The sequence below is a fragment of the Geotrypetes seraphini genome, chromosome 2, assembly GCF_902459505.1.
Source record: "Geotrypetes seraphini chromosome 2, aGeoSer1.1, whole genome shotgun sequence".
In the NCBI taxonomy this organism is placed as follows: Eukaryota; Metazoa; Chordata; class Amphibia; order Gymnophiona; family Dermophiidae; genus Geotrypetes; species Geotrypetes seraphini.
Window position 1 is genome coordinate 83303409 of NC_047085.1, and position 26614 is coordinate 83330022.

Below are 26614 nucleotides of genomic sequence, written 5' to 3' on the forward strand. Positions count from 1 at the left end.
GTTCTTCACTATTTGTGTCTTCAAGAGCTTGAAGCTAGTGTTCAAATCCTTGCACGGCATGGTGCTAGGCTACGTGACGACCAAGCTCCTTCCATACGTGCCGCTTCCATACCTCCACTCCCAGGATGAACTATGTCTCAACATGTCCTCTGGTCGTGCTTTTCAACTGCAAACCGCCAAATGAAGTTCCTACTCACACTTTATACTGAGCCACTGGAATTGACTTCCCTCGCAAATCAGATGCCTAATCCCTTGAAGGACTCCTCAGGTTTAGAAAAGCAATAAAAACATTCCTCTTTACCTAACTCCCCTGCCCATGACCAAAAGATTACAAAGAAATGTACATTGGTACAAGATCATTGGTATGTGTCATGTTAGGATAAAAACTTCTATTAAAACATCTTGCATAACATAACATAACATTGTACTTATAGTCCGCATTGCCAAAAAGTTCTATGCAGTTTACAAAAGATTATAAACATTAAACATAATCGTATATTTGAATGTATCAGCTAGTCAGATATTTGGAGAAAAGATAGGTTTTTAGCTGTTTTCTAAAATGTCTGTAAGAAACAGCTGTGAGCAACAATGATCAAAATTCTTTTTCATGAGAAGCTGCCTGAGATGCTAAAGAGTGATTAAGGAATTTCTTGCTTTTACAACCTTTTAGACCCCTAGTATGTGTCAAGTTAGGATAAAAACTTGTATCGTAAATTGGTACTGAATTTATGGGCTCCTTTACTAAGCTGCGATAGCGGTTTTAGCACGCGCTTAGCATGCACTAAATTGCCGTGCGCGCTAGACGCTAATGCCAGCATTGAGCTGGCGTTAGTTCTAGCCATGTAGTGCGGGTTTAGTGCACGCTAAAAACGCTATCGCAGCTTAGTAAATGAAGCCCTATGTCACCTGTTAACTGTAACTGTACATTATATATATTTAACCTGTATCCCATTCTGAGCTCTTTGGGGAAAACGGAATAAAAAACTAAATAAGTAAATAAATAAATACTATTACTATTAATTATTTCTATAGGGCTACCAGACGTACACAGCGCTGTATAGAGTCACAAAGATAGTCCCTGCTCGAAAGAGCTTACAATCTAAACAGACAAGACAGACAAACAGGATGTCATGGATACAGTTAAGGGGAACAGTTAATCTGCATGCTGGGTTGGTGGATAGTGGGGAGTAGGGTTATGGATTGAAGGCTATAATCAAAAAGGTGGGTTTTCAGTTGGCTTGGTGGACAAACTCAGGTAATTTATTCCAGGCACAGGGGGCATCTAGATGAAAGGAACAAAGTCTGGAATTGGCAGTGGAGAAGGGTACAGCTAAGAGCAGTTTATCTGAGGAATGGAGTTCTCTGGGAGATGTATAAGGAGAGAAAAGAGAAGAGAGATATTGAAAGGCAGCAGAATGAACACACTTGTAGGTCAGCAATAGGAGCTTGGACTATATGCGAGGGCAGATAAGGAATCAGTAAAGTAATTTAAGGAGAGGGGTGACATGAGTGTAGTGAGGTTGGTAGAAGATGAGTCGTGCAGCTGAGTTTTGCATAGATTGCAGGGGGGAGGGGGGAGAGGAGGCACTGCGGGAGACCAGAAATAGATTGTAGTAATCTAAGCATGAGGTTATGAGAGTGTGGACAAGGAAGGGGTGAATTTTGGTGATGTAGAGAGAGAAGCGACAGGCCTTAGCAGTTGGTTGGATGTGTGTAGAAAATGAGAGGTCAGAATCGAAGACGACTCCAAGGTTGCGAGCAGAGGAGACTGGAACGATGAGTGTTATTTACCGAGATGGATAATGGAGGAGGAGGAGCAGAGGGTTTAGGACAGTGGTCTCAAACTTGCGGCCCAGGGGCCACATGCGGCCCGCCAGGTATCATTTTGAGGCCCTCAGTATGTTTATCATAATCACAAAAGTAAAATAAAATAGTTTCTTGATCATATGTCTCTTTAGCTATAAATGACAATATTATTATTAAGATTTAGCCAAAAGGAAAGATTTATAAACTATAAAAAGTTTTACCTCATGCAAAAATGTTATTTCTTTAATAAGACATTAACTATTTTTTCTGCGGCCCTCCAAGTACCTACAAATCCAAAATGTGGCCCTGCAAAGGGTTTGAGTTTGAGACCACTGGTTTAGGAGGAAAGTGGAGCAGCCTGTGATTCTATAAAGGTGGCATTTGAACTTGAATTGTTGTGAGGCCACTAACTGTTTCTGAGGCTTTTTCTCTTCCGTTATATATATTTTTATTATTTATATAAAAGTGGTACATTGCTTCCACTCCTGTGCAATTTTTCCAACCCCCCTCTTCTATTAAACTGCGCTATGAGCATCAGGAGCAGCGCGGCCATTCAGCGCAGTTCACTGCACAAAAAACTGCTAGCACAGTTTAATAGATGAGGGGGTTAGTATTTTGTGTTTTTGATCTAAAAGATCTGTTGGTTCCATTTTTTGTTGTTCTGCTCAAAACTAACCCATTTGATGACATTGCCCCTAGAGAACACCATTGGTGGTTTAAAGTTTCCTCTTTCAAGTGATAGGAAATTGTTTCTCATGACTTCATAAATCTGTAGTCTAGACAGAAGAATTCCATCTACTAAATATTAAACAGCAGCAGCAGCAGGTGTGCTTTATTTCAAAAAAAAGTTTAATCCCTAAGGAAGTAAATTCCAGAAATTGCTACCAAATTGCATTTATGTGCTCTGATTAAAATTCAGAAGCATTCAAGCTGACTGTTACTGCAAATTAAGTTTTCGATGTCTGAGAGTATATGAATTCTAGGTCCTTTCACCCATCAAAATGCTCATAAAATTGCACTATTCTGCTTATAATTAAAAATGTAAAATGTACAAAACAGGCTGCAGGGTCAGAGCAGCCAATTAACACAGCTGCCAGGGTGATATAAAATCTCAGAGATGCTTAGTATTCCCTTGACAAGATTTGTGCAGGAAAACAGGCTTAAAATTGCACTGGTCAGTTTTTTGTAGTTTTTTTTTTCATACTGCTTGAAGTACAGCATCTGTACAATCCTTTTGATCTGATTCAGCTGACTTACTGCAGCTGAATCATTGTAACCAATGTCTGCTAATCATCTCTACCTTAAGTTACTCTTTTTTTTTTTTTTTGGGGGGGGGGGTGGAGATTCAGCAATACATTAGATTGAGAGAATGATAGATTTTTGCAAGCTGATTTTGTGTAGTTCATTAATAAACCATTTATGTGATGCTTTTTATTTTCTTTTTTTTTTGCTTAGAATAAGAAAAGCCACAGTAGATCAAAAGCATGAGTAATACTGATTGCGAGCAGGAAATTAAGTGGAACAGCACTTCCAGATATATTGAGCTATAATTTATAATAATCACTTCTAATTAGATCTTTGGAAGTTTAATAGTTAGATGTACAAGACTAGAAATTATTACTTTAGCCCCCAACCCATGCAATATTTGTAGATTGGGATCCCTCTTTTATTTAGCTCAATAAAAAAAATGTTGTTCTGGTACATAAATTTCAAGACCTCCATATGTTTATAAACCTTGTTATATTTCTCTGTTTCTATATTTGTAAAACATAGCAACATGATGGCAGATAAAGGCCAAATGGCCCATCCAATCTGCCCATCAGCAGTAACCATTATCTCTTCCTTTCTCTAAGAGATCTCACATACCTATCCCATGCTTTCTTGAATTCAGACAGTCTTTGTCTCCCACCTCTTCTGGGAGACTGTTCTACACATCTACCACCCTTTCTGTAAAAATGTATTTCCTTAGATTACTCCTGAGCCTATCACCTCTTAACTTCATCCTATTCTCTCTCATTTCAGAGCTTCCTTTCAAATGGAAGAAACTCGACTCGACTCATTTGCATTTATACCAATTAGGTATTTAAACATCTCTTACTAGAAAAATATTAATAATAACAATATAAATCAATCTCAATCAGAAAAATGTTATTAGCCAAGTGGTGGAAATGCCCACTGAAAAACCATTTCATTAAAGTGGAGAAAAAGCCTCAACTTTATGTCATATGCAGACGGCAACCCAAAGAGTTTTTTAGCCGTTCTTATTTTGTATCATGGGCAAAAAACTCCACTATTCCTCAAAAATGTAATCTTTCAAAATGGGAACATATCCCACCACTGTGCACAGGGAACAGGTAAAAGAACCAAAGGAAAAGTTTTACTTATCTTCACAGCTGTTAACAAAACTAGGATCGTGATCCGACACAGTGATTATCCTGCAATAACATATTCAGCATTGAAGTGAAGATAAGGAACCGATGTCAAAATCCAACAAGGCTCTTATTTCACCAACGAATGGCTGCTTCAGGGAGTTCCCTCCTATTCCGTCTGCATATGAAATAAAGTTGAGGCTTTTTCTCCACTTTAATGAAATGGTTTTTCAGTGGGCATTTCCACCACTTGGCTAATAACATTTTTCTGCTTGAGATTGATTTAAACATCTCTATCATATCTCCCCTCTCCCACCTTTCCTCCAAAGTATACATATTAAGATCTTTAAGTCTGTCCCCATACGCTTTATGACGAAGACCACACACCATTTTAGTAAGCTTTCTCTGGATCAACTCCATTCTTCTTATATCATTTTGAAGGTGTGGTCTCCAGAATTACATATAATATTCTAAATGAGGTCTCACTAGAGTCATATACAGGGGCATCAATACCTCCTTTTTCCTACTGGCCATACCTCTCCCTATGCACCATAGCATCTTTCTAACTTTCACCATCACCTTTTCAACCTGTTTAGCCACCTTAAGATCATCACATACAGTCACACCCAAGTCCCGCTTTTCTCTCATGCAAATAAGTTCTTCAACCCTAAACTATACCATTCCCTCAGGTTTTTGCAGCACAAAATGCATGACCTTGCATTTCTTAGCATTAACATTTGCATTTCTTAACATCCACCCTTTTCCAGTCCTCCCATACCACTCCCAACTCTACAGAAGCACCGAAAAGTTCAGTCACTGGAGCCACCAGAACTTCCCTTGGATGTATACCATCCGGCCCCATTGCTTTGCCTACCTTTAATTTAGCTAGCTTCTCATGAAAACAACCCTCAGAAAATTTATCAGGGTCTACCACTCTTCCATCACTATTTGTGTTTGTCTTCTGCGGTCCCACTCCTAGCACTTCAGCTGTGGACAGAAATATTTGTTATGCAATTCAGCCTTTTCTTTTTCAGCTTCTACATATTTCTTCCTTTCACCTTTGAATCTCACAATGTCAGTTTTGCACTTTTTCCCATCACTGATACATGTCTATCTAAAAAATGTCTTGTCTCCCCATTTTATCATGTCAACTATTTTTTTTCTTCCATTTGCATCTACAGTATGCTTTCCTGACTCCTTGACCAGCCTCTCTTATCTTTCCCAGATATTTTTGCCTATCTTCCTCTTTCTGTGATCTTTTGTAGTTCTTTTTTTTTTTAATTGTTATTTTCAAATTCAATCCAAAATAGGATACAGAATATAGAAATTAAAGGAAAATAATACAAAATATATTTAATATAACATCATAGCTATCAAGCCCACATCAAGAGAAGTGATACCAATATTCTTCAAGTAATACATCAGGAAATTTGGATCAATAAGTCTGACATTATAAAATTTATAATGAAACCATTCAGAAAAAGGTTTTTGTTAAACAGCAACAAAAAACCCTACATATTTTGGCATAATTATTAAAAACTCCTTTAAAAAAATCAGTCCTTATTTTGGCTCTCATGCAAGTTAAGAAATTGTTCTAGTTGCAATTGGTCAAAAAATACAAAATCTTTATCCTGAAATGTCAATACACATTTACACGGAAACTTAAAAAACTATGTAGCTCCCAAAGTTACAACTCTTGATTTTAATTCCAAAAATGCCTTTCATCTTAACTGTGTAACTTTGGACACAATTGGAAAAATCAAAACTTTAGCTCCACAAAACTTAGGGCTTCTTTTATAAAGGTGCGCAAGCGGTTTAACACGCATAATAGCACGCACTAAACTGTCAGACACGTTAGCTGCTACCGCCTCCTCTTGAGCAGGTGGTAGATTTTGGCCAGTGCGGGGCTTAGCGTGTGATGAAAAGTTGCGCGCATTAACCCCGCTAGCGCGCCTTTGTAAAAGGAGCCCTTAGCATCTTTGTTTTTAAAGTAGGTTTTCATAATTAAGGCTTTATCATTTTCATTCAGATATATCACCAAAAGGGTGAACCTAGGGCTCCTTTTTTACGAAGCTGCATTAGTGGTTTTATCACACGCACATTTTTAGCGCACTCTAACCCCCGCGCTAGCCGAAAAACTACCGCCTGCTCAAGAGGAGGCGGTAGCGGCTAGCACGGCCAGAAAATTAGCGCGAAACCGCTAATGCAGCTTCGTAAAAGGAGCCCCTAGTCCGTATCATATCTTGAGAGTCCTCCAAGAATCCAGTCTAATCTAATTCTGTAGTTACCAACTGGTCCACCCCTAAGTCACGGGAAATTTTCAGTTTTTGAGGAGTATAATACCAATTTGAAATAGGTAAAATGCCAGCATTTTATAACACTAAGATTTCTTTAAAGTATTTCCTCAATAAGATTTTAGGATATTCATTGCCAGTGGATGGATGCAGCTGGACATTTAATATCTGAGCCAGAATCAGCATACAATGGTCAATAATTTTAAATTCATTAACTACTTCATGCTGAATAATTGACGGGGGTAGAAGATTTAGGAGACAAAAGAAACAACTTGGGGATTAGGTGAGTGTTATAAATTGGGATAACAGGGATTAAGCAATTGTTTGGAGGGATGGGTAAGAGGCAGGGTTGAAGCAGGTGCTTGGGGGTTATAGATTTGAGAGAGAATTTAAAGATTAGATGGGAGCGTAGAAGAATATGGGCTCAACTGGAAACGATTGTGAGTAATTGAGGATTGGGCCAAGAATTTTTTTGGATAACACACTTTTTATGCTTGTTTGTCTTAATTTTGTATGTATTCTTAGAATGATTGATTAGTAAATATTGTAAATAAATAGGACAGCAGATAATACGAGTTTAAGTGGGGATTGGGCGAGGAATATGACTGAGCATATTGGATGGATATGATGGTGTTAGATTGGATGGAGGGAGGAGGTCTGAAGGACCTGAAGGGGCTGGTGAGTGGTTGAGAAGAGATGGAAAGGGATAGGGAGCCGTGAAGGTGGATGAGAGACAGAAAAGGGACAGGTCTGTGAAGAGTCTGGAGGCCTGGATAGAGGGCATAAGAGGGGGAAGGAAGAAAGACTGAGATTTGGAGAGGGTGTACTAGGCAGGGTGAAAATAGAGGATGAATGGCACAGGATGAATGGTAGGGCTTAGTGAGCAGATGGAGCTAAGAGATGAGAAACTGGTAGGAAGGTGTGAAATCAAAAGAAGAGAAAAGGTATAACTGCACCTTGAGTACTGTATTCAGTTCTGATTGCCATGTCTCAAATATGATATTGCAGAATTAGAAAAGGTTCAAAGAAGAGTAACCAAAATAATAAAGGGGTTAGAACTTGTCTCATATGAGGAAAGGCTAAAATGTTTAGGGCTCTTCAGCTGAGGGAAGATATGATTGAGGTCTACAAAATCCTGAGTGGTGTGGAATGCATAAGAGTGAATAGATTTTTATTTCTTTCAAAATTACAAGTACTAGGAGACACTCAATAAAGTTACATAGAAATACCTTTAAAACAAATAGAAGGAACATTTTTTTCACTCAACAAATAGTTAAGCTCTGGAACTCATTGGATTTTTAAAAAGCTGGATTTTAAAAAAGTTTGGACAAGTTCCTGGAGGAAAAGTCCATAGTCTGTAATTGAGACTGACACGGGAGAAGCTAGTGGATTGATAGCATGGAATGTTGCTACTATTTGAGGTTTTGCCAGGTACTTGTGACTTGGATTGGCCCCTGTGGGTTCAGATGGACCACTGCTCTGACCCAGTATGGCTATTTTTATGTTCTTATGTAGGAGGCATAAGATCTAGTTGTGAGTTGATAACAAAGCAAAGGAGAGAAATAGAGAAAAAGATGCCAGAGAATTGAAGGAGGGAAGTAGAAATGTGGAGAGAAAAGAAATGGAAAGAAGACCATGAAAAAGAACTTAGAAGACTAACAAAAACTAAGTGGAAAAGCTTCTGGGATTAATCTGATGAGAAAAGAAACAGAAAAAATATATATTTCAGCTGTTAGTAATTTGAATAACATAAGTAATGCCAGTTTCTTATATTTTTGCATTTTTTAGTGGTATAAGTGGAAATGCATGTTTCCATTTCTCCAGTGTACTGCATGCAGAATCTGTTTTAGTTTTTAAGCTTTCTGTTTCAGTTTTTGTCAGCACATGCTTCTAATTTGTGGTCCCTTGTACACTATTAGGTGAAGGTTGATTTATATGTTATGTAGTGTGACTGATATTTTAGTTTCTCTGTAGGGATCTGGTTTGTTTCCTGTTTCCAACAGGAGATGCACTGCAGTGACTGGGCCTGGCATACTATTTGTGATGTTGCCTTTTCATAAATGAACAAAGTGGAACACTAAGAAGTCCAAAGCACCTTTAATAACACATTTTTAAAAACTCCATTAATATCAAGTTGCTTTCTGGGAGAACAGACTCAATTCAAAGCAGTCACTTTCTTCTCTCAATTCCACGCAGTCTCTTTTCTTTTGTATTCTCAAAATTAGAATCACTTGCCTTTAAATTGTCAACGTGCTCACCCACTTTTACTTTTAAAACATCACTGCGCTTCTTAGCTGTTTTGGCCAACAAGATCAAGTCCAGAGAACACTTATTGAGGATTGCGCACCATTGGCCCCCCCAAAAATTGATCATCTAAAAACATTGTAGGTGCTTTTTGGATCTTCAGACAACGTGGGATCCTTTGTATTCTGCAATAATCAATCAAGATCATATAGTGTAACTCATTACTTTCTATATTCTTGTTATCAATTACTTGAGACCATCCTTCAATCAAAGTCTCTTCTGTTAATTCATCTTCACTGAAAACTGAAAGCTGGCATGGTAGATTTTGTAATTGCTCTTCATAGTAGCTGAGCAGGTTGTCCCATGGTTGGAATGACATATCGTAGCTCTGGGAGAAACAAACAATAGGAGCTCCACCGGGTGTTAACAAATGAACAAAGTGAAACACTAAAAAGTCAAAAGCACCTTTAATAACACAGACACAGATAAGAGTTTGGATTATTATGCTACTTGATATTCAAAGTAATCTAAGTGGATAGGAGAGGATCCTACCTGCCCAAAATCGTTGCCAATATTCAGTTGTATCTAACCAGGCAGTGCTGCTGAATATCGGCTCTGACTGGCAGAGTTTGGGAAATGGACAAAAGGTAATGTGAAAGCTATGTTCTCTTCTAGAACTGTGCTAAATAGCTTGGCTCTGTCCATATTTTCAGTTTTCTTACAACACTTAGCACAGTTGGCTGGATATCCATTTTCACAGAGACATTCACACATTTCCAGAGATTTAATTTTAAAAGTGAGTGCATCCAAACAAAATTTCTTTATTCTGAGGAATTGACTGTATGGAAGATTCTCCTTCAGAGATTTGTTATGACAGCTTCTGTAATCTAAAACCTTGTTAACATCTGTTGGTTTTCTAAAAATGTCTGTCAAAAATTTCCCAGCATCACAAATTATACATATGTCTAAAAAAGATAAGAACGTGTTAAATTCCATTTTAAAACATAGATTCTTGTCTAAAGTATTTAGCGACATATAGAATTACTTTAACTCTTCCTCAGTTTCTTGTCATATCATTAAAACATCATCAATATATCACTACATAAAGATTAGCTATAGATAGTTCCCTAGTGATACTCATAGTTGTTCTCTTTATCTGCTGATAAAACATGTTCTAGAAACAGAAAACCGTTTTTGGTTAACTATCATGGCTAATTCTAGAAGAAATTGGGTAGGAATCCTTAGCAAAAAGTCTCTGTGATGTTGTTTCTGCTATGATCTATAACACTTCTTGAGGTGGGACATTTGTATAAAGTGATTCAACATCAAATCTAATCTAATCTAATCTAATCTATGATTTGTGAGTTACTCTATGCGTAATTAGAATTAGAATTTATTAGTATTCATGTATGGGATTTCTGGCTTCACAAGATTTTGGATATCATCTAATATAATAAAATGCTAGGCCGCGCATGCGCACTCAAAAGTTGTGTTCCCTGATCCGTCGCGAAAACACGAGTGCGCATGCATGGCCCCGGCTGCAGCGGCGGCTTTCAAATAAAAAAAAAAAACAACTTATACAGCTGCGGCGGCCTTCCTCACCCCCACTTCTCACTGTGCATCGTAACGGCTCCTCTCTAGAACTGCACCAGGATCGAGAGAGGAGCTGCGGCGGCGGCTTTCAAATTAAAAAAAAAAACGGCCAGCTGAGAGGGAAAGCGATGCTGGCACTGCCGCCAGCTCAGCGGTGACATGTAAAAATCGAAACCGATATCGGAAGACGTCTATGCCAGGGCTAACAGCAGGAGCCCCCGAAGTTCCTCAGCAGCCTGTCCCGCCCCCTTGAGAAGGGCTCCCGCAGTGTCCGGAAGCGCTGCTGCTGGTGGCGCTGCTCCCGCTGCTCTGCCTTTGAGCAACGCGCCGGAGCTGAACACCATGGCAGTGGCTGACAGGAGGAGACAGAGGGGAGATGCTTGGTTAGAAACATAGAAAAATGACGGCAGAAAAGGGCCAAAGCCCATCAAGTCTGCCCACTCCAGTGACCCTTCCCCCATGAGTTTGCTCACCAACCTCCTGCCCTTACCTCATTAGAGATCCCACATGAATATCCCATTTATTTTTGAAATCTACCACGCTGTTGGCCTCAATCACCTGCCATGGGAGTTCATTCCAATGATCGACCACCCTCTCAGTGAAGAAATACTTTCTGGAGTCCCCATGAAATTTCCCTCCCCTGATTTTCAGCGGATGCCCTCTGGTGGACGAAGGTCCCATAAGATGAAAGATATCCTCTTCCACCTCGATACTCCCCGTGATATATTTAAATGTCTCAATCATGTCTCCTCTCTCTCTTCGTTCTTCAAGTGAGTACAGCTGCAATTTATTCAGCCTTACTTCATACGGAAGATCCTTGAGCCCTGAGACCATCCTGGTGGCCATCCGCTGAACTGACTCAACTCTCAGCACATCTTTCTGGTAATGTGGTCTCCAGAATTGAACACAATATTCCAAATGAGGTCTCACCATGGACCTGTACAGTGGCATTATGACCTCTGGCATCCTGCTGATAAAACCTCTACGGATACAACCCATCATTTGCCTTGCCTTGGAGGAAGCCTTTTCCATTTGATTGGCAGTTTTCATGTCATCACTAATGATTACTCCTAAATACTGTTCTTCCGTGGTCCTAACTAAGGTCTCACCATTTAACGTGTAAGTCCTGCACAGATTTCTTTTACCCAGGTGCATCACTTTGCATTTTTTAGCATTGAAGTTGAGCTGCCAAGTCGATGACCATTGTTCTAATAGTAGTAGGTCCTGCGTCATACTGTCAGGCATAGTGCTTTTACCTACTATGTTGCACAGTTTGGCGTCATCGGCGAACAATGATATTTTTCCTCTGAGCCCTTGGGTCATATCACTTATGAATATGTTGAATAGGATTGGACCTAAGACCGAGCCTTGTGGCACTCCACTGGTCACATCTGATGTTTTGGATGGGGTACCATTTACCATCACCCTCTGAATTCTACCGCTCAGCCAATCCTTAACCCATGCAGCTAGTGTTTCCCCTAATCCCAGCGATTTCAACTTGTTCAATAACCTGCGGTGTGGGACGCTATCAAAAGCTTTGCTGAAGTCCAAATACACTACGTCCAGGAACTCCCCGGCATCCTGTTGTCTTGTTACCCAGGTTGATGGGAGATACAGAGAAGGGAGATGCTGGACTGTTGGGGGGATAGAGAAAGGGGAGGAAAGGAAGGGAGGCCTACTGCTGGACAAGGGGAGCACGAAGAGGTGCTGTTGGAAAGGGGGAGGGGAAAAGAAAGGGAGGCCTACTGCTGGACAGGGAGGCAGGAAGAGGTGCTGATGGACAGGGGGGGAAGGAAGGGAGGCCTACTGCTGGACAGGGGGGAGCAGGAAGAGGTGCTGATGGACAGGGGGGGGAAAGGAAGGGAGGCCTACTGCTGGACAGGGGGACAGGAAGAGGTGCTGATGGACAGGGGGGGAAAAAAAGGAAGGGAGGCCTACTGCTGGACAGGGGGAGCAGGAAGAGGTGCTGATGGACAGGGGGGGAAAGGAAGGGAGGCCTACTGCTGGACAGGGGGGAGCAGGAAGAGGTGCTGATGGACAGAGGGGGCAAAAAAAGGAAGGGAGGCCTACTGCTAGACAGGGGGAGCAGGAAGAGATGCTGATGGATGGGGGGGAAGAAAGGGAGGCCTACTGCTGGACAGGGGGAGCAGGAAGAGGTGCTGATGGACAGGGGGGGAAAAAGGAAGGGCTGTCTACTTCTGGACAGGGGGACCAGGAAGAGGTGCTGATGGACAGAGGGGGAAAAAAAGGAAGGGAGGCCTACTGTTGGACAGCGGGAGCAGGAAGAGGTGCTGATGGACAGAGGGGGAAAAAAAGGAAGGGAGGCCTACTGCTGGACAGGGGGAGCAGGAAAAGGTGCTGATGGACAGGGGGGAGGTAAAACAAAGGGAGAAGGGCTGCTGCTGGATAAGGGGAGCAGTGAAGGGGTGGTGGTGGACACAGGGGAGGTAAAAGGAAGGGAGAATGGACAGGGGGAACACGCAAGGGGTAGTGGTGGACAGCCAAAAGAAAGAAAGACAGAAATACAGAAAGTGGCTAAGGAGACAGAGAGAGAAAGAAATAAAGACAGGCACACACACATATTCTAGCACCCGTTAATGTAACGGGCTATAAAGCTAGTGAATCATAATGTTCTAAGATGATTACCATATATGCTCAAATATAAGTCGATATGAATATAAGTCAAAACCACCATCCCCCCCCCAAAAAAAGGAGGAAAAATGGTTGACTTGATTATAAGATGGGGTCTAATATTCAAGTGCCCTCCACTGCCAGGATCTGCACCCAGTGCCCCCTCCCTCCCAGGTTCTGCACCCAGCCCTCCTCCCTGCCAGGCTCTGCACGAAGCCCCCCCTGTCTCCCTGTCAGAATCTGCACCCAGCTCCTTTCCCTCCCTTACCTTCCAGAACTCACAGCAACCAATCAGCCAGCAGCCTCGAACAGAGTGGGAGAGCAGGAAAGATTGTTCTTGCTCTGTGCACCGGCTGGCTACATGGGAACTGAAAGGTATGTGGGGGAGGTGGAAGGGAGGTATAGATGTAAATTTTGGCAGGCACAGGAGACAGAAGGAATTCCTCCTGCCCTGCCCACTATGAGGCCGCTGAGGAGTCGGGGGGTACATGAAGGGTACGCGGGGGTTTTGGATTCAGCCGGGACAGGAGACGTCTTGTGGCAGGCCTTGTGGAGGCCTACAATAGGTCTGGGAGGTGGGTAGTTGATGACCTGAATATAAGCCGAACCCCCCATTTTTGGCCCATTTTTTTGGCATAAAAATCTCAGCTTATATTTGAGTATGCTGTATTCGGTAGTGTATTTTTAACATTCTGAACTTATGTATGACTTTCTCATATATTTTCTTTATGCACTTCTCCTTTACCTTTTTGAACATCACCTCCTGCCTCCTTCTTATGTGCTGGGTGGCTCATTGCACATTTAAAGGCATTTTTTTTCTTATTATTTATTTATCAATTTTTCTCATAAACCAAACAAGCATAATAACAAATAATTGAGTATAGATTCACAAAAAATACAGGTAATTTATACCCCTAACCATAGAAAACTTAGAGCGGCATAATAATAAAAAAAATCTAAGTCCTTTTTGAGCCTAGGGCGCTAGTTGCCCAAAGTCGTCAGCGTTTAAAGTCCATTCCCGAAAAATACATCCAAAATATTTTTTTTCGAGAATCATCTAATTATATGTCCAGCCATTTGATCATCCAGACTGCTAGTACATCTATCTTTATACTGCATTCTCATCCAAAAAATCACCCAAGTCCAAAATGCCTATAATAAGACCTTTTGGACGTGGCAGGGACCAACAAAGTGATGGACTGTCCACTCAGACATGGCAACAAAGTAGTGGGGCACCTTACAGGGCACTGCTGTGATCTTCACAAAAAGGGTTCCACATAAACATCTTACCACAACTCCCTTATAGGTCATGGTGAGCCCCTCAAAACACCCCGAAAGCTACTATACTGACCTGTCTACCACCCCAATAGCCCTTATGACTGCAGGTGCACCTATATGGCAGTACAGTAGGGTTTTGGGAGGTTTTGGTGGCCTCACATTTTTCATCATGAGTGCAGTGGCTTATGGGCCTGGGACCTCCTCTCTTTGGTTCACTAGCCCACCCCCAGACTAATTAAGCCACCTCTGTGCCACTCTACTAGGCTTTCCTATGCCAAAATTCCTTCGGCTTGGTAAAACTTCTAGAATTGCCTTAGTATCTTTGCAAAAATCCCAATCGGCGGGTGGAGTAAATTTTCCAAATTTTTACAGATATCATCAAACATTTATTTTGTGTCAGGGTATGTATTGGATCCTTCCTGAACTCATGGAGAATCTGCCAGATTGGCTGATATTGGAAAATCATCTTATGGCCCCATTACGCCTTAGCCATATTTTGAGTATCAAGCTGACTAGAATATACAAGGACAATATTAATCTTCTTTCCATCTGGAATACATTAAAATTCATTAATACTTTAACTCCTACTCCAATACAACAATCCACATGTCAATCCCTATGGTTAAACTCCAAGATACAAATCGGCAAGTCTAAAATCCTCTGGAAACATTGGTTGCAGGCAGGCATAGGTACACTTGATGACATAATTTCTAATGGGAAACTGATAAATTTATTATAATTGCAACAATCATTTGCCATTTCAAAATCTCAAGGTTATAAATGGTTGCAGTTGAAACAGGCCATTCAGAAAGGGTTCCCTGATTGGCGCACCTTTAAAAAAATCAGTATAGCTTGCTGGACCTATATTTCCAGATAGATTTGCAAGGGCATCACTCAGCCAAATGGTACAAATTACTATCTGAACATACGAATAAAAAGCCAAAAACAAGCTTAAAAGATATTTGGAGTATTGAAACAAAGCAGCATATTTCTGCTACACAATGGCTACGGATTTGGACTTGGATGATAAGATGTATAGCGTCAGCATCTACGAGACAAACTTTTTTTTGTTGTTTGTTACATAGAATTTTCTGGACCCCAGTTTGTTTGCAAAAGTTGGATAGTTCAAAGTCTAATAGATGCTGGCACTGTCATTCTTGAGGTAGGGATACTGGATCACTTGTTTTACTGTCCCTTGATACTCAATTTCTGGAAATCAATATGGGGTAAAATTAACAGGATATTGGAGGCTTCTATCCCATTGTTTTATGATACTGTTTTATTTGAGACTTTATTGACACCTAAGAATCCAATTGATGGAAAACAAAACAGACTTCTTATTATTATGGCAGGGGTGGCCATGCAGTTAATAACGTGAAATTGGAAAAACTGGGACAGATTGAACTTTACTTTTTGGTGGGAAACTCTTTGTCAATATTATAGATATGAAAGAATGACTGCTGAGAAATTGGGACAGAATAAAAAATTTAAAGAAACATGGGGTCCATTAGTGGTATTTGTTAAAACCGATTAATCAAATAAGCCTTTAATTCCTAATTGATTTCTACACATATCCAGGGAGGGTGGGAGGGATAGGGGGGAAATGTACTTTGTATTAATACTTGTTTGGATATAAGTGCTGTTTTATGTATTAATTGAGTGTATATTGTTGGCACTTTGTATTTGATTTGAAAATTAATAAAGAATTTTAAAAAAAGAAAATTTTCCATTTACTCCAATTTTTTTTTTATAACAGATCTTTCTTTAACAATTTCTAATTATAGATCTTTAACTTGGTTGATCTGTTGCTCATGCTTTTGAATAGTCTCACCATACTCCTTCAGGATTTCACCGTGGGTATTCACCCTAGAGTCAATCCCACCACAATCACTTCTCAACAGTTACCGCTTTTTTCAGTTTGGAGTCCATAATTTCTATTGCCTTCCAAATATCTTCCATATTAACGATAGCCAGTTTCACCAACTCTCTAGACTGTAATTTCTTCAATCTCTAAGCTGGAGATAGTTGCTAAACCTCTGTCTGGGTTTTCAACCCTACAGAGTCCCTCAGACGCTCCTCCAGGGCTTAGCGTCTCTGTTTCTCTCCCAGGAGACCCAACCATAGCCTGCAGTTTGGGACTGACCAATCTGGGATGGAAGGAGGCCTATCGTTGATCAGGGCTTAACAAAGCCTCATCCATGCTAAGGTCTGTCACTTGTGACGGTTTTGCTCATGTAGCTGGCTGTATTTCCTTCACTCCATGCCAAGTCATTCCCTGTAAGGTCATCTGGACAAGCCACCGAGGAGTCATGGCTGCTGGAGGAACAATCCTCATTGATCCTTTTCACTTCCCCGTTACAAAAACAGGTCAGGTAAGCGGCAGCATTCTCCGGATTTGACCTAGGAACAGAGCTCTTTGCGTGTGACCGTCTCTGACACCATCTTGGCTCCTCCTCCCTTAAAGGCATTTTTAAAGGCAATGTTCATCACAATTGTTATATAATTCAAAATCAGACTTTTTGGACTTTAACTGAAAGATCATATCAGGCCCTTCATGACTATGCAATTTATTTCTAAAAATGAACATTTTAAGGAGTTTTTTAAAAAATATTTCTAACAGTTATTTTTTGTTGCCAATTTTAATCACAATTTTTGAATTTTGTAGAAATAATAATAATAATAACTTTATTCTTGTATACCGCAATACCATGGAAGTTCAATGCGGTTAACAATAGAAGAGACTGTACATTTACAGCGATGATACATATTACAGTGTTGTTACATTTACAGAGGTGTTACATAAATAGCAGTATTAAAAAGGCATATACTAAAGAAGAGACTGTACAAATACAGCGATGTTACATGTTATAGCGGTGGTACATTTACAGTGATGTTGAATGTGAGGCAATGAAAAGGCAGGGCAGTTAGATAAAACAGAGATTGAGAAAGAGAGGCCAAAGTGGCTTGGGAGGGGGGCGTAGTCAGAGGGAATGGAGGGATGTCGAGGTCAGGAGGGTGCAGGGAAGGAGGGAAGGCAGCGTTAGCGGAATTTGTCGAAGAGGTAGGTTTTTAGTGACTTCCTGAACAGGTGGTAGGGCGGGGAGTTGGAGATGAGGGCGGTAAGGCAATTGTTCCATTTGCCCGCTTGGAATGCTAGGGTTCTATCAATGAATCTCTTGTAGAGGCAGCCTTTTAGGGAGGGAAAGGTGAATAGGTGGGCGTTTCGTGTGCGGGAGGGGCCTGCTATTTCAAGGTGCTCAGACAAGTAGATTGGGGAAGATCCTGTTAGAGTTTTGAAACAGAGGCATGCGAACTTGAAGATGATCCTTGCCTCTACTGGAAGCCAATGGAGTTTGGTGTAGTAGCGGCTAACATGGTCGTATTTTTTGAGATCATAGATGAGGCGGACAGCCGCATTTTGGACTGTTCTAAGACGTTTGATGGTATTTTTATAGGATCCCAGGTAAATAATGTTGCAGTAGTCTAATATGCTTAATACCAGAGATTGAACGAGTAGACGGAAGGCTTGGTGGTCGAAGTAGCGTTTGATGGTGCGCAGTTTCCAGAGGGTACAGAAACATTTTTTCACCTGGGCACTGGTATGGTCATCGAAGGTTAGGGTGCGGTCCAGGATGACTCCAAGGATTTTTATGGTGGGTAAGATAGGGTAATCTAGCCCATTCAGTCTGAGGGAAGTGTTTGTTAATTTGTGGTTGGGACTCGCTAGGAAGATTTTGGTTTTTTCAGAGTTCAATTTTAATTTGAGTTTTGAGGTCCACAGTTCTAACTTGGTGAGGATAGATGCGATGAGTTTTTCCGTTTCTAGAGTGAGTGAGGTAATGGGAACAATGATGGTGATGTCATCTGCATATATGAACGATTTTAGGTTAGAGTTTGCTAGGCTTCGTGCCAGAGGGGTCAAGTAAATATTGAATAGGGAGGGGGATAGGGGAGAGCCTTGTGGGACTCCACAAGGGTTACGCCAGTGGTGGGAGAAGGCTCCATTACTGTGGACCTGGTAGGTACGGTTGGTTAGGAAGCCTGTGAACCAATCTATTACCTGTCCAGAGATGCCGATGGAGTCAAGGCAGTTGAGCATAATGTCGTGGTCGACCAGGTCGAAGGCACTACTCAGATCGAATTGAAGTATCAGGGCGCTTTTACCCAGTGAGAATAGGTGGAGGAGGTAATTTGTCAGGGCAGCTAGGACGGTTTCAGTGCTATGATTTGGGCGGAAACCGGACTGGGAGTCATGAAGAATATTGAACTTGTCAAGGTAATTCGTAAGGTTGTTGTTGACAAGACCTTCCATGAGTTTTTGGAAGAGTGGTATGTTGGCGATGGGTCTGTAGTTGGTGATGGAAGAGATTGGCTCCTTGGGTTGTTTAGGGATAGGGGAAATGAGGATGTGGCCAAGTTCGGACGGGAAGTGTCCAGAGGACAGGCATAGAGATATCCAATTGAAGAGTTCAGCTTTGAATGATGGGGGGGCGCATTTCATGATGGTGGGAGGACAAGTGTCTAATAGGCAGTTGGAATTGGCGTATTTAGAATAAAGTTCGAGGAATAGATTCCAGTCGGGATTTACAAAGGAGGTCCAGGACATGTCGGCTATTGAACCTTCTGTATCCGCTGCGCGTAGGTTGAGCGGGGGATCGGGGCTGTGAGCTGAAAGAGACCGTTTTAGGGTGTGGATTTTGTTCGCGAAGTGGTCGGCTAGAGTGATTGCGGAGGGAGGGAGGTCGGAGGTGGGGCGTTTGTGAGAGTCTATGTCGAATAGGGAGTTAACTAGTCTAAAAAGTGCTTTGCTGTTTAGAGAAGGGGAGTTTATTAGTTGGGAGTAGTGTTTACTGCGCTTATCGATGATCTGTTTTTTGTATTCTTTGACTTTCAGTCGCCAGGTAAGTCTGTCTAAATCAGTCCCTGATTTACGCCAGATTCTTTCAAGTTTCCGGACTTCTCGTTTTATGGTCAGGAGGTCCGCGTCAAACCAGCTGTTTGAGGGGTGAAGAGTTTTCGAGCGAAGTTTAAGAGGGACAGTGGTGTTAAGAACCTGGTCGCTAAATTTTTCCCAATTTAGGTGGAAGTTGGGGTCTACGTCGGAGTCGGAGATGAGAGTGTAGTGTGACCAGAAGTCTGCTGGATTAAGATGTTCTCTTGTCCAGATGAATTGCTTTGTATGGATGGGGTTAGGCTTTTTGTCAGGTAGTTTTTTGTGCCAGGCTAGTTCAAAATTGCACAAGAGGTGGTCAGACCAGGGGGTATTTGACCAGGTTTGGTCTAAGAGACTTATATTGGGAGTGGTGTTGGTATTGGAGAGAAAGGTGATGAGGTCGAGGTGGTGGCCTTTGTTATGGGTTGTGGTTTGGGGGGGATTGGAGAAGCCTAGTGTCGTGAGGAAAGCTGTTATAGTGCTATGTACAAACTAAGGACTTCTTTTACAAAGCCATGGTAGCGATTTCCCTGCGGCAAATGTACCAAATGACCATTCAGTTCCTATTGGCTTCAGTGCATTTGCCACAGAAGAATTATTACCATGGCTTTGTAAAGGGGCCCTAAGCTTTGCCCTTTATAAATATGTAATTTATTTTAAATGAATATTTTAGAAGAGTTATTTAACTTTTTGTTTTGCTGTTTTAATTGTGGTTCTCAACTTATTTAAAATGCTTTTTTTAGCTACATGATCCACACAAACAGCTTCTGTCCTTTATAATATTACTTCTCATTTGCCAAAACAAGGGCTTTTAAAATGATATTGATACTTCTTTTTAGCTAAAGCTGCCTTGTTATGCCCTATAATTCATTGGAATGTATAATTGGAGCTTATTAAATTTTAAAGCTTTTTTTTCCAGTATATTATTGTTTTTATTTAAATTTATATCATGTTACCACTTCAGTTTGTTTATATCTAAAACTAGAAAAGATTTAAAATATAATTTTGGGCTATAATTTCCTGCTGTGAGTCATGTGATATTGTAACTGTGGGGTCTCAAAGTCCCTCCTTGAGGGCCGCAATCCAGTCGGGTTTTCAGGATTTCCCCAATGAATATGCACGAGATCTATGTGCATGCACTGCTTTCAATGCATATTCATTGGGGAAATCCTGAAAACCCGACTGGATTGTGGCCCTCAAGGAGGGATTTTGAGATCCCTGCAAGTGTAATCTCATCAGAGTGTAAATATCTAGTTATTGTATTAGATTTGAGGTTATTTTTTAAGATGCAGGTAAAAACTGTCATTCAGAATGGTTTTTCAGGCTGAAATTTTTGAGGTGTCTAAAAAAGTTGTTCTCAGAGAATTTCCATACCGAGTTGCAGGTGCTGAGAGATCTTAGTGAACCTGGAAGATGTACTAAGCCAGATTGACTAGGGATCTTGCTAGTGACCTGGATTGGCCACCGTAGGAAACAGGATACTGGGATTAATGGACCTTTGATTTGTCCCAGTATACAGTGTCATAGTAAGAGGGGGGCAGGGGAGAAAGTCCATCATGGGCGCCGTCTTGGTGGGTACACTGACACACGTCCTCCTTTCCACCACCCCTGTTGCTTCCCTGCCTCCCCAACCACACACGCACACCCCTTCCTTTCCCCTGTACCTCTTTAACATTCTCGGCATGAACAGCAACCCCAAGCTGCTGCTGGCGTCAGCGTCGGCTCATCCTCTGACATTTCTTCCTAGACCCATGCCTAGGAAGTGATATCAGAGGAAGAGCCGACACTGGTGTGAGCAGCAGCTTGGGGTTGCTGCTCATGCCAGGAACGTTAAAGGGGGACAGGGAAAGGGACGGGGCATGTGGCAGGAGAGGGCGGAAAAGAAGCGGATGGGGGCAGGGAGCAGGGAAAAGTACGGGGAAGGGGTGCTACCAAGCACCCTCGCTACATCGCTGCCAGTATAATAGTTTCATAGTTTATTAAAATTTGATAAAATGCTTCTCCTGGAATGCAAAGGGCTCCTTTTACAAGGTCGCGTTAGCGGCTTTATCGCGCGCAACTTTTAAACACGCGCTAACCCCCGTGTTAGCCGGAAAACTACTGTCTGCTCAAGAGAAGGCAGTAGCGGCTAGTGCGGCCGGCAGTTTAGCGCACGCTATTACGCATGTTAAACCACTAACGCGCCTTCATAAAAGGAGCCCAAAGCGTTGTACATTAAAAATTTAAATATAAATAGGGAACAAACAACAAATAATAAACATAAACCTTCCAAGACAGACATACTTGAGTGGGTTGCAACATGAGAACAATAGGGAAAAAAGGGAGGAACCACAACTTATTAAGAAAAAGCACATGAAAGGGAAGTACAGTAGGGAAGATGTGACAGATTGAGTAATAATATTGTAAATGTTTATGGAAGATAAGTCAATTGTAGGCATCTTTAAAAAGAAAGCATTTTAAACTACTTTTTTATTTATCCAAGTTTTGTTCAGCTCTGAGGTATAAGGAGAGAGAGTTCCAAATTGAGGGGGCAGTAACTGAGAAAATAAGAGTACGACGGGTGCCAATTATTTTTAAGGACGGGACATTTAGAGAGTATTGTGAGGCTGATCTTAAGTTCTGGGGGGGGGTCATATGGAATCAATAGTCTTAGAAGAGCAATTTTATAAGTAATCTGGTGTGGAATAGGCAACCAATGAGCATTCTTTAACAAAGGGGTGACATAATTGAATTTTATGGAACTTGAGATGATTTTGATGGCCATATTTTGTATGAGTTGAAGGCGCTTAATATCATTTTGACACAACCCTTTATATAATGAGTTGCAATAATCAATTTTGGATATTATAAGGGAGTGAATTATGATGTTAAGAGAATTTGAGTCAAGAAGAGGGACCAGAGATCTTATCATCCTAAGTTTGTAGAAACAGTTTTTGACCAAAGCACTGATTTGAGGACGAAAAGAAAGTTTATTATCAATGATGACACCTAATATTTTTGTCGATGGAGTAGATTCGAGAGGGGTATTGTCAATGGAAACTGGTGCGACTAGCTGTAAACCTTCTTTCCATGGGAAAAGAACAGTACTTGTTTTAGAGATGCTTAAAGAAAGCATGTTTAAATTTAGCCAATCGTGAATTTTAGCTAATTTAAGGTTAATGGTGGCAATATCATTTAAATTAGTGGGGGGGGGGGGGTCGATGGTGTGAAGAAGTTGAAGGTCGTCGGCAAAAGCATAGACAGAAAAACCGATCGCTTGACTGAGGGTTAATAGAGGGGCCAGATAAATATTGAAGAGTAGAAGGGTCAATATGGAATCTTGTGGAATACCAAAGTTGGTATTAAAAGACTAAGAGACTGAATTATTGAAATGAACAGTGTAAACCCTGTCGGAAAAGTAAGATTTAAACCATCCGAGAACCTGATTCGAGACTCCAATAGAGGCAAGTCTTTGAAGTAGAAGCTGGTGATCTATAGTATCGAATGCTGCTGCAAGGTCTAAGGAGATGAGAAGCATGATAACAATGTTTATGATAGATAGATATGATAGATGATATGATAGATAGATATGATAGAGATAAACATAGGGGTTCAAGAAAGGTATGTATTTGATGTTGTCCTTGAGGAAGTGGAAGGAGGGTTAAGACAGGACTATAAGGAAGTACAGTGACAGAGAAGGAAGTAATTATAAGAGATTAACCTAAGAAAGGAGGATGAGAATGAAATAAAGTTGACTATTAGGAAAAGCTTAATGCAACAAAAGACCCCCTTGGGTTTGAGGGGATTATTTTTTTTATCTGTAATAAATTTAAAGCAGAAAAGGGCAGGAATTGCAAAATCCTGCTAAATGTGAGCCATCAAGCAACTTATCAGAGAACCCTGTATAAGGAAAGGGGCATGTACAATCTTGACATATAGCAGGAACTATATAGGGAGGAGAGAAGGGAAAAGAGGAATGAAATACACCTCATGAAATCCAAAACGTTTCCATTCTGAATAGCCTCCTGGTATATTCAAACTCTATGACCTCTCTTATTTTGACAGGTCCACCTGACAAGATCTTAACGCCTACAAGACCTCTGCCTACAGTACCCCCACATCGTTCTATCCCACCAGCAGACCCAAGAAAGAATGACAGACAGCCTAAACCTCCTCGGCCACCTACTGGGGAGAAGCCTTCCTATCCTGGAACAAAACCTAACATCTGTGATGGGAACTTCAGCACTCTTGCTATTCTTCGGCGGGAGATGTTTGTCTTCAAGGTAGGAAACTGTGAATGTCATTAACATTAGATCACGTGGCAATATTTCTACTTCACGTTCAGATTTTCTTGTTCATTGCAAAATAACCTTTTTCAGGTCCCTTAAAGCTAAAATGTAAAGCAACAGGCTGAAAACTGAACAGAGATTGCACTTAAATGTCTAGGAAGAAAGCCCTCTGACAGTCTATTTTTGGAAACCACAAAAGCTAGAAATGTAACAATCAGTAAGGACTGCTTATTATGCGGAGATAAATGAAAATGCAAGTCAAGAGTACAAGCTAATAAGAATGATTTTGTTAAAAAAAAAAGAAAGAAACATGTAGAAGCAACTATTCAGACTGTGGTGTCAGCGATTTTTAAGACTGATGATGATAAAAAAAAACCAACAACAATGGACATCTAGCATTGGTACCAAGATACTCGTAGGCACTGAACATCTGGAAATCAGCACTGATACTAGTACAATCTAGTTACTGGTGATGTTCAAACCACTAACCATATAAATGGCTAGATTCACTAAACTTACCTAAGCGATCCGATCCCTGGCCGAGTCTTCCCAGGCGACCAATTCACCAAGCCTCATCATGCAAATTGCAGCGATCGGAGGCACGCCCCACAGCGACCCCAGAGCAATCCTCCAGAGCGATCCTGATGCATGCGCAGACTATCTTCATTGCCTGCAGATGGTCTGCGCATGCGCTTGCTCCCCGACTTCGCTAGTATGGTGGCCAAGGTACACGGAGTGCACATAGCTCCTCCCTCTCACCCCAAGCTGGCCAAGGTATTAGAGACACCGGCAAACCAGGCAGGGAGAGGTAGAGAGGTATTGGAGACACTGGCAAACCAAGCAGGGAGATCGGCGCGCACACCTGTCACATTCTGAAGCAGCAGCAGCGGCGGCTTCCTGCAGGAAAATGCTCCCAAAGCACTGTTGGAGCCTTCCATTCATTCTCGGGAAGCTGTTCAACAGTGTCTATCCACCACGCCTTCCTTTTCTAGCCCTCTACCCTCATGCTACAGCCAGGAACAGAACATGCTTTTAACCCGTGGGTTAAAACCACAGGCTCGCAGGCAGTCCCAGTGTCTATCCCTGAGCTTGTTCCAGACCTAACATCTGCCAGTGCAGCAAAAGTTAGAGAATCCTGTGTGACATACAAGGGCTGTTTGGCAGGGACAGGGCAGAGACATGGGTGAATGATTCCATTTCAACTGAACTCCTCTAGGTGGCAGAGAGCAGGACAGTCAGCAAGGACATGAGCAACTGGTCCTCAGCAGTCGCTTCTGTTTGGATCGGCCAGCCCAATCAGTGTCCCTTCTTCAGTTTAGTGAATCGCTGCCTTCCTACTTTGCATGCCATTTCCCCTCATTTGCATGTGCGGAACGGATCGGGTGCGGATCGGATCAGGGTCAAAAAGTGAATTGGGTCAGGGTCACAAAGTTGTCGCAAACTGGTAGAGACACGATATGTAAGCTTAGTGAATCTAATACAAAGTTAGGACAGCCTTTTTGCTGCACTGACTTTGGGCTAGATTCACTAAGCAAACCTATTGTGTACCGATCAGTTTGCGAACCCTTTGCGACCTGGTTTCCCTCCGACCCGATTCACTAACCTCTCCTGCGATCCGCTTCCGATCCATGCATGCAAATGAGGGGAAATGGCATGCAAAGTAGGCAGGGACCCGATTCATTAAACAGAAGAAGGAAGATCGATTGGCTTGACGATCCAAAGTGAAGCGACTGCTGAGGACCAGTCGCTTCACTTCTTACCGACTTTCCTGCCCTGTAAAACGCTGCCAGCCTGTAGTTTTGACCTGTCTCCCCGCACTGATGCCCCCATGCCAATTCCTCCAAAAAAACAAACTGCAGAAGGAATGCCAACTCCCTTCTACCATCCAAGGGACGCCCGTCTCCGGTTCCCCCCTGACCCCCGTACCGTTAATGAAACAGGTAGGGTGCTTAATCCTTCCTGCTCCAATGCCTACCCATCCACCCAAAAACAAACGGCAGGAGAGATGCCAACTCGTTCCTGCTACCCCCACAGATGCCCCCCTCCCCGTACCTTTAACGGAACAGGAGGGATGCTTAATCTCTCCTGCTCCAATGCCTCCCGCGACAAGTCTGAGGCCTTAGGCACTGCCCTGGTTCAACATGTGATGCAAGGTCCTGATTGGCTCAGGCACCTCGGGCTCCTCCCTTAAGAGGGGCCTGAGGTGCCTCAGCCAATCCAGGACTTTCTTAAGTACTCACTAAGGAAGCCCCTGATTAGCTGAGGTGCCTCAGATCTCCCAAGGGAGGAGCCTGAGGCACCTGAGCCAATAAGGGCCTTGGGCCCCACCCCGTGCATCACATGATACACTGGAGCGGGACCTAAGGCCTCAGATTTGTCACGGGAGGCATTGGAGCAGGAGGGATTGAGCACCCCTCCTGCTCCATTAAAGGTACGCGGAGGGGGCATCCTTGTGGGGGTGGCAGGAGGGAGTTGGCCTCTCTCTTGCCATCGGGGTTTTTTTCGGTGAGGGTCGGGGAGTGGGGACGGGGCACTTCTCGGGAGAGGAACGGGGGTTAATATTTTTTTAAATCGGGCTGATATTTTGCATGTGTAAAACACGCAAAATATATGCCCAATTAAAAAAAAAATTTAAAAAGCCGGCAGAAGCTCTTACAGCAGTGACAGGAGGCTGCTTTTTCTGTCACTACTGTCAGGGCTCAGTCAGTTGGGGGCGTGTTAACGATAATCCCCATTTGCATGCAGGCCTTTTGTGAATTTGTCGGCCTGCATGCAATCGGGAACGGATCGGACACGGATCGGGGATTTGTGAATCTAGCCCTTTATCTAGTTAGCTTTGTGATTAGGGATCTGAATATCACTGCTAACTGGATTACCTCCAGCTCCACCCAGGCTCCTCCCATGGACTGTTCTGGCACTATTTGAATAGTGCTGAGGCCATCAAAGGGAATATTCAGCTGCACTGTTTGATTAATGCCACTGAAAATCTCAGGTGCCAGAATTTATCTGGCTAGCAGCACTTGATAACCAGGTGCCTTTGAGTACTGGCCAGTTGATTTCCAAGCTCATTGAAGTTATTTTCTTCAGCATATATAATGAGAACAGCTTTTTATACTGGGAAAAAAATTCATATTGGTATAGTGGCCTTGTATTGATATTTATTTGAATGAATGAGGCTTTATTATACAATAGATCAAT

General features: G+C 42.0%; 1 protein-coding gene across 1 annotated transcript in view; it reads left to right on the forward strand.

Annotated features, from left to right (window-relative positions):
* MMP16 (matrix metallopeptidase 16) overlaps positions 1 to 26614 on the forward strand; it is a 734678-nt gene that overhangs the window by 530705 nt on the left and 177359 nt on the right. Inside the window, exon 6 of the mRNA XM_033933350.1 lies at positions 23193 to 23410. Within this exon, the coding sequence (XP_033789241.1) occupies positions 23193 to 23410 (218 nt within the window). The remainder of the gene's footprint in view (positions 1 to 23192; positions 23411 to 26614) is intronic.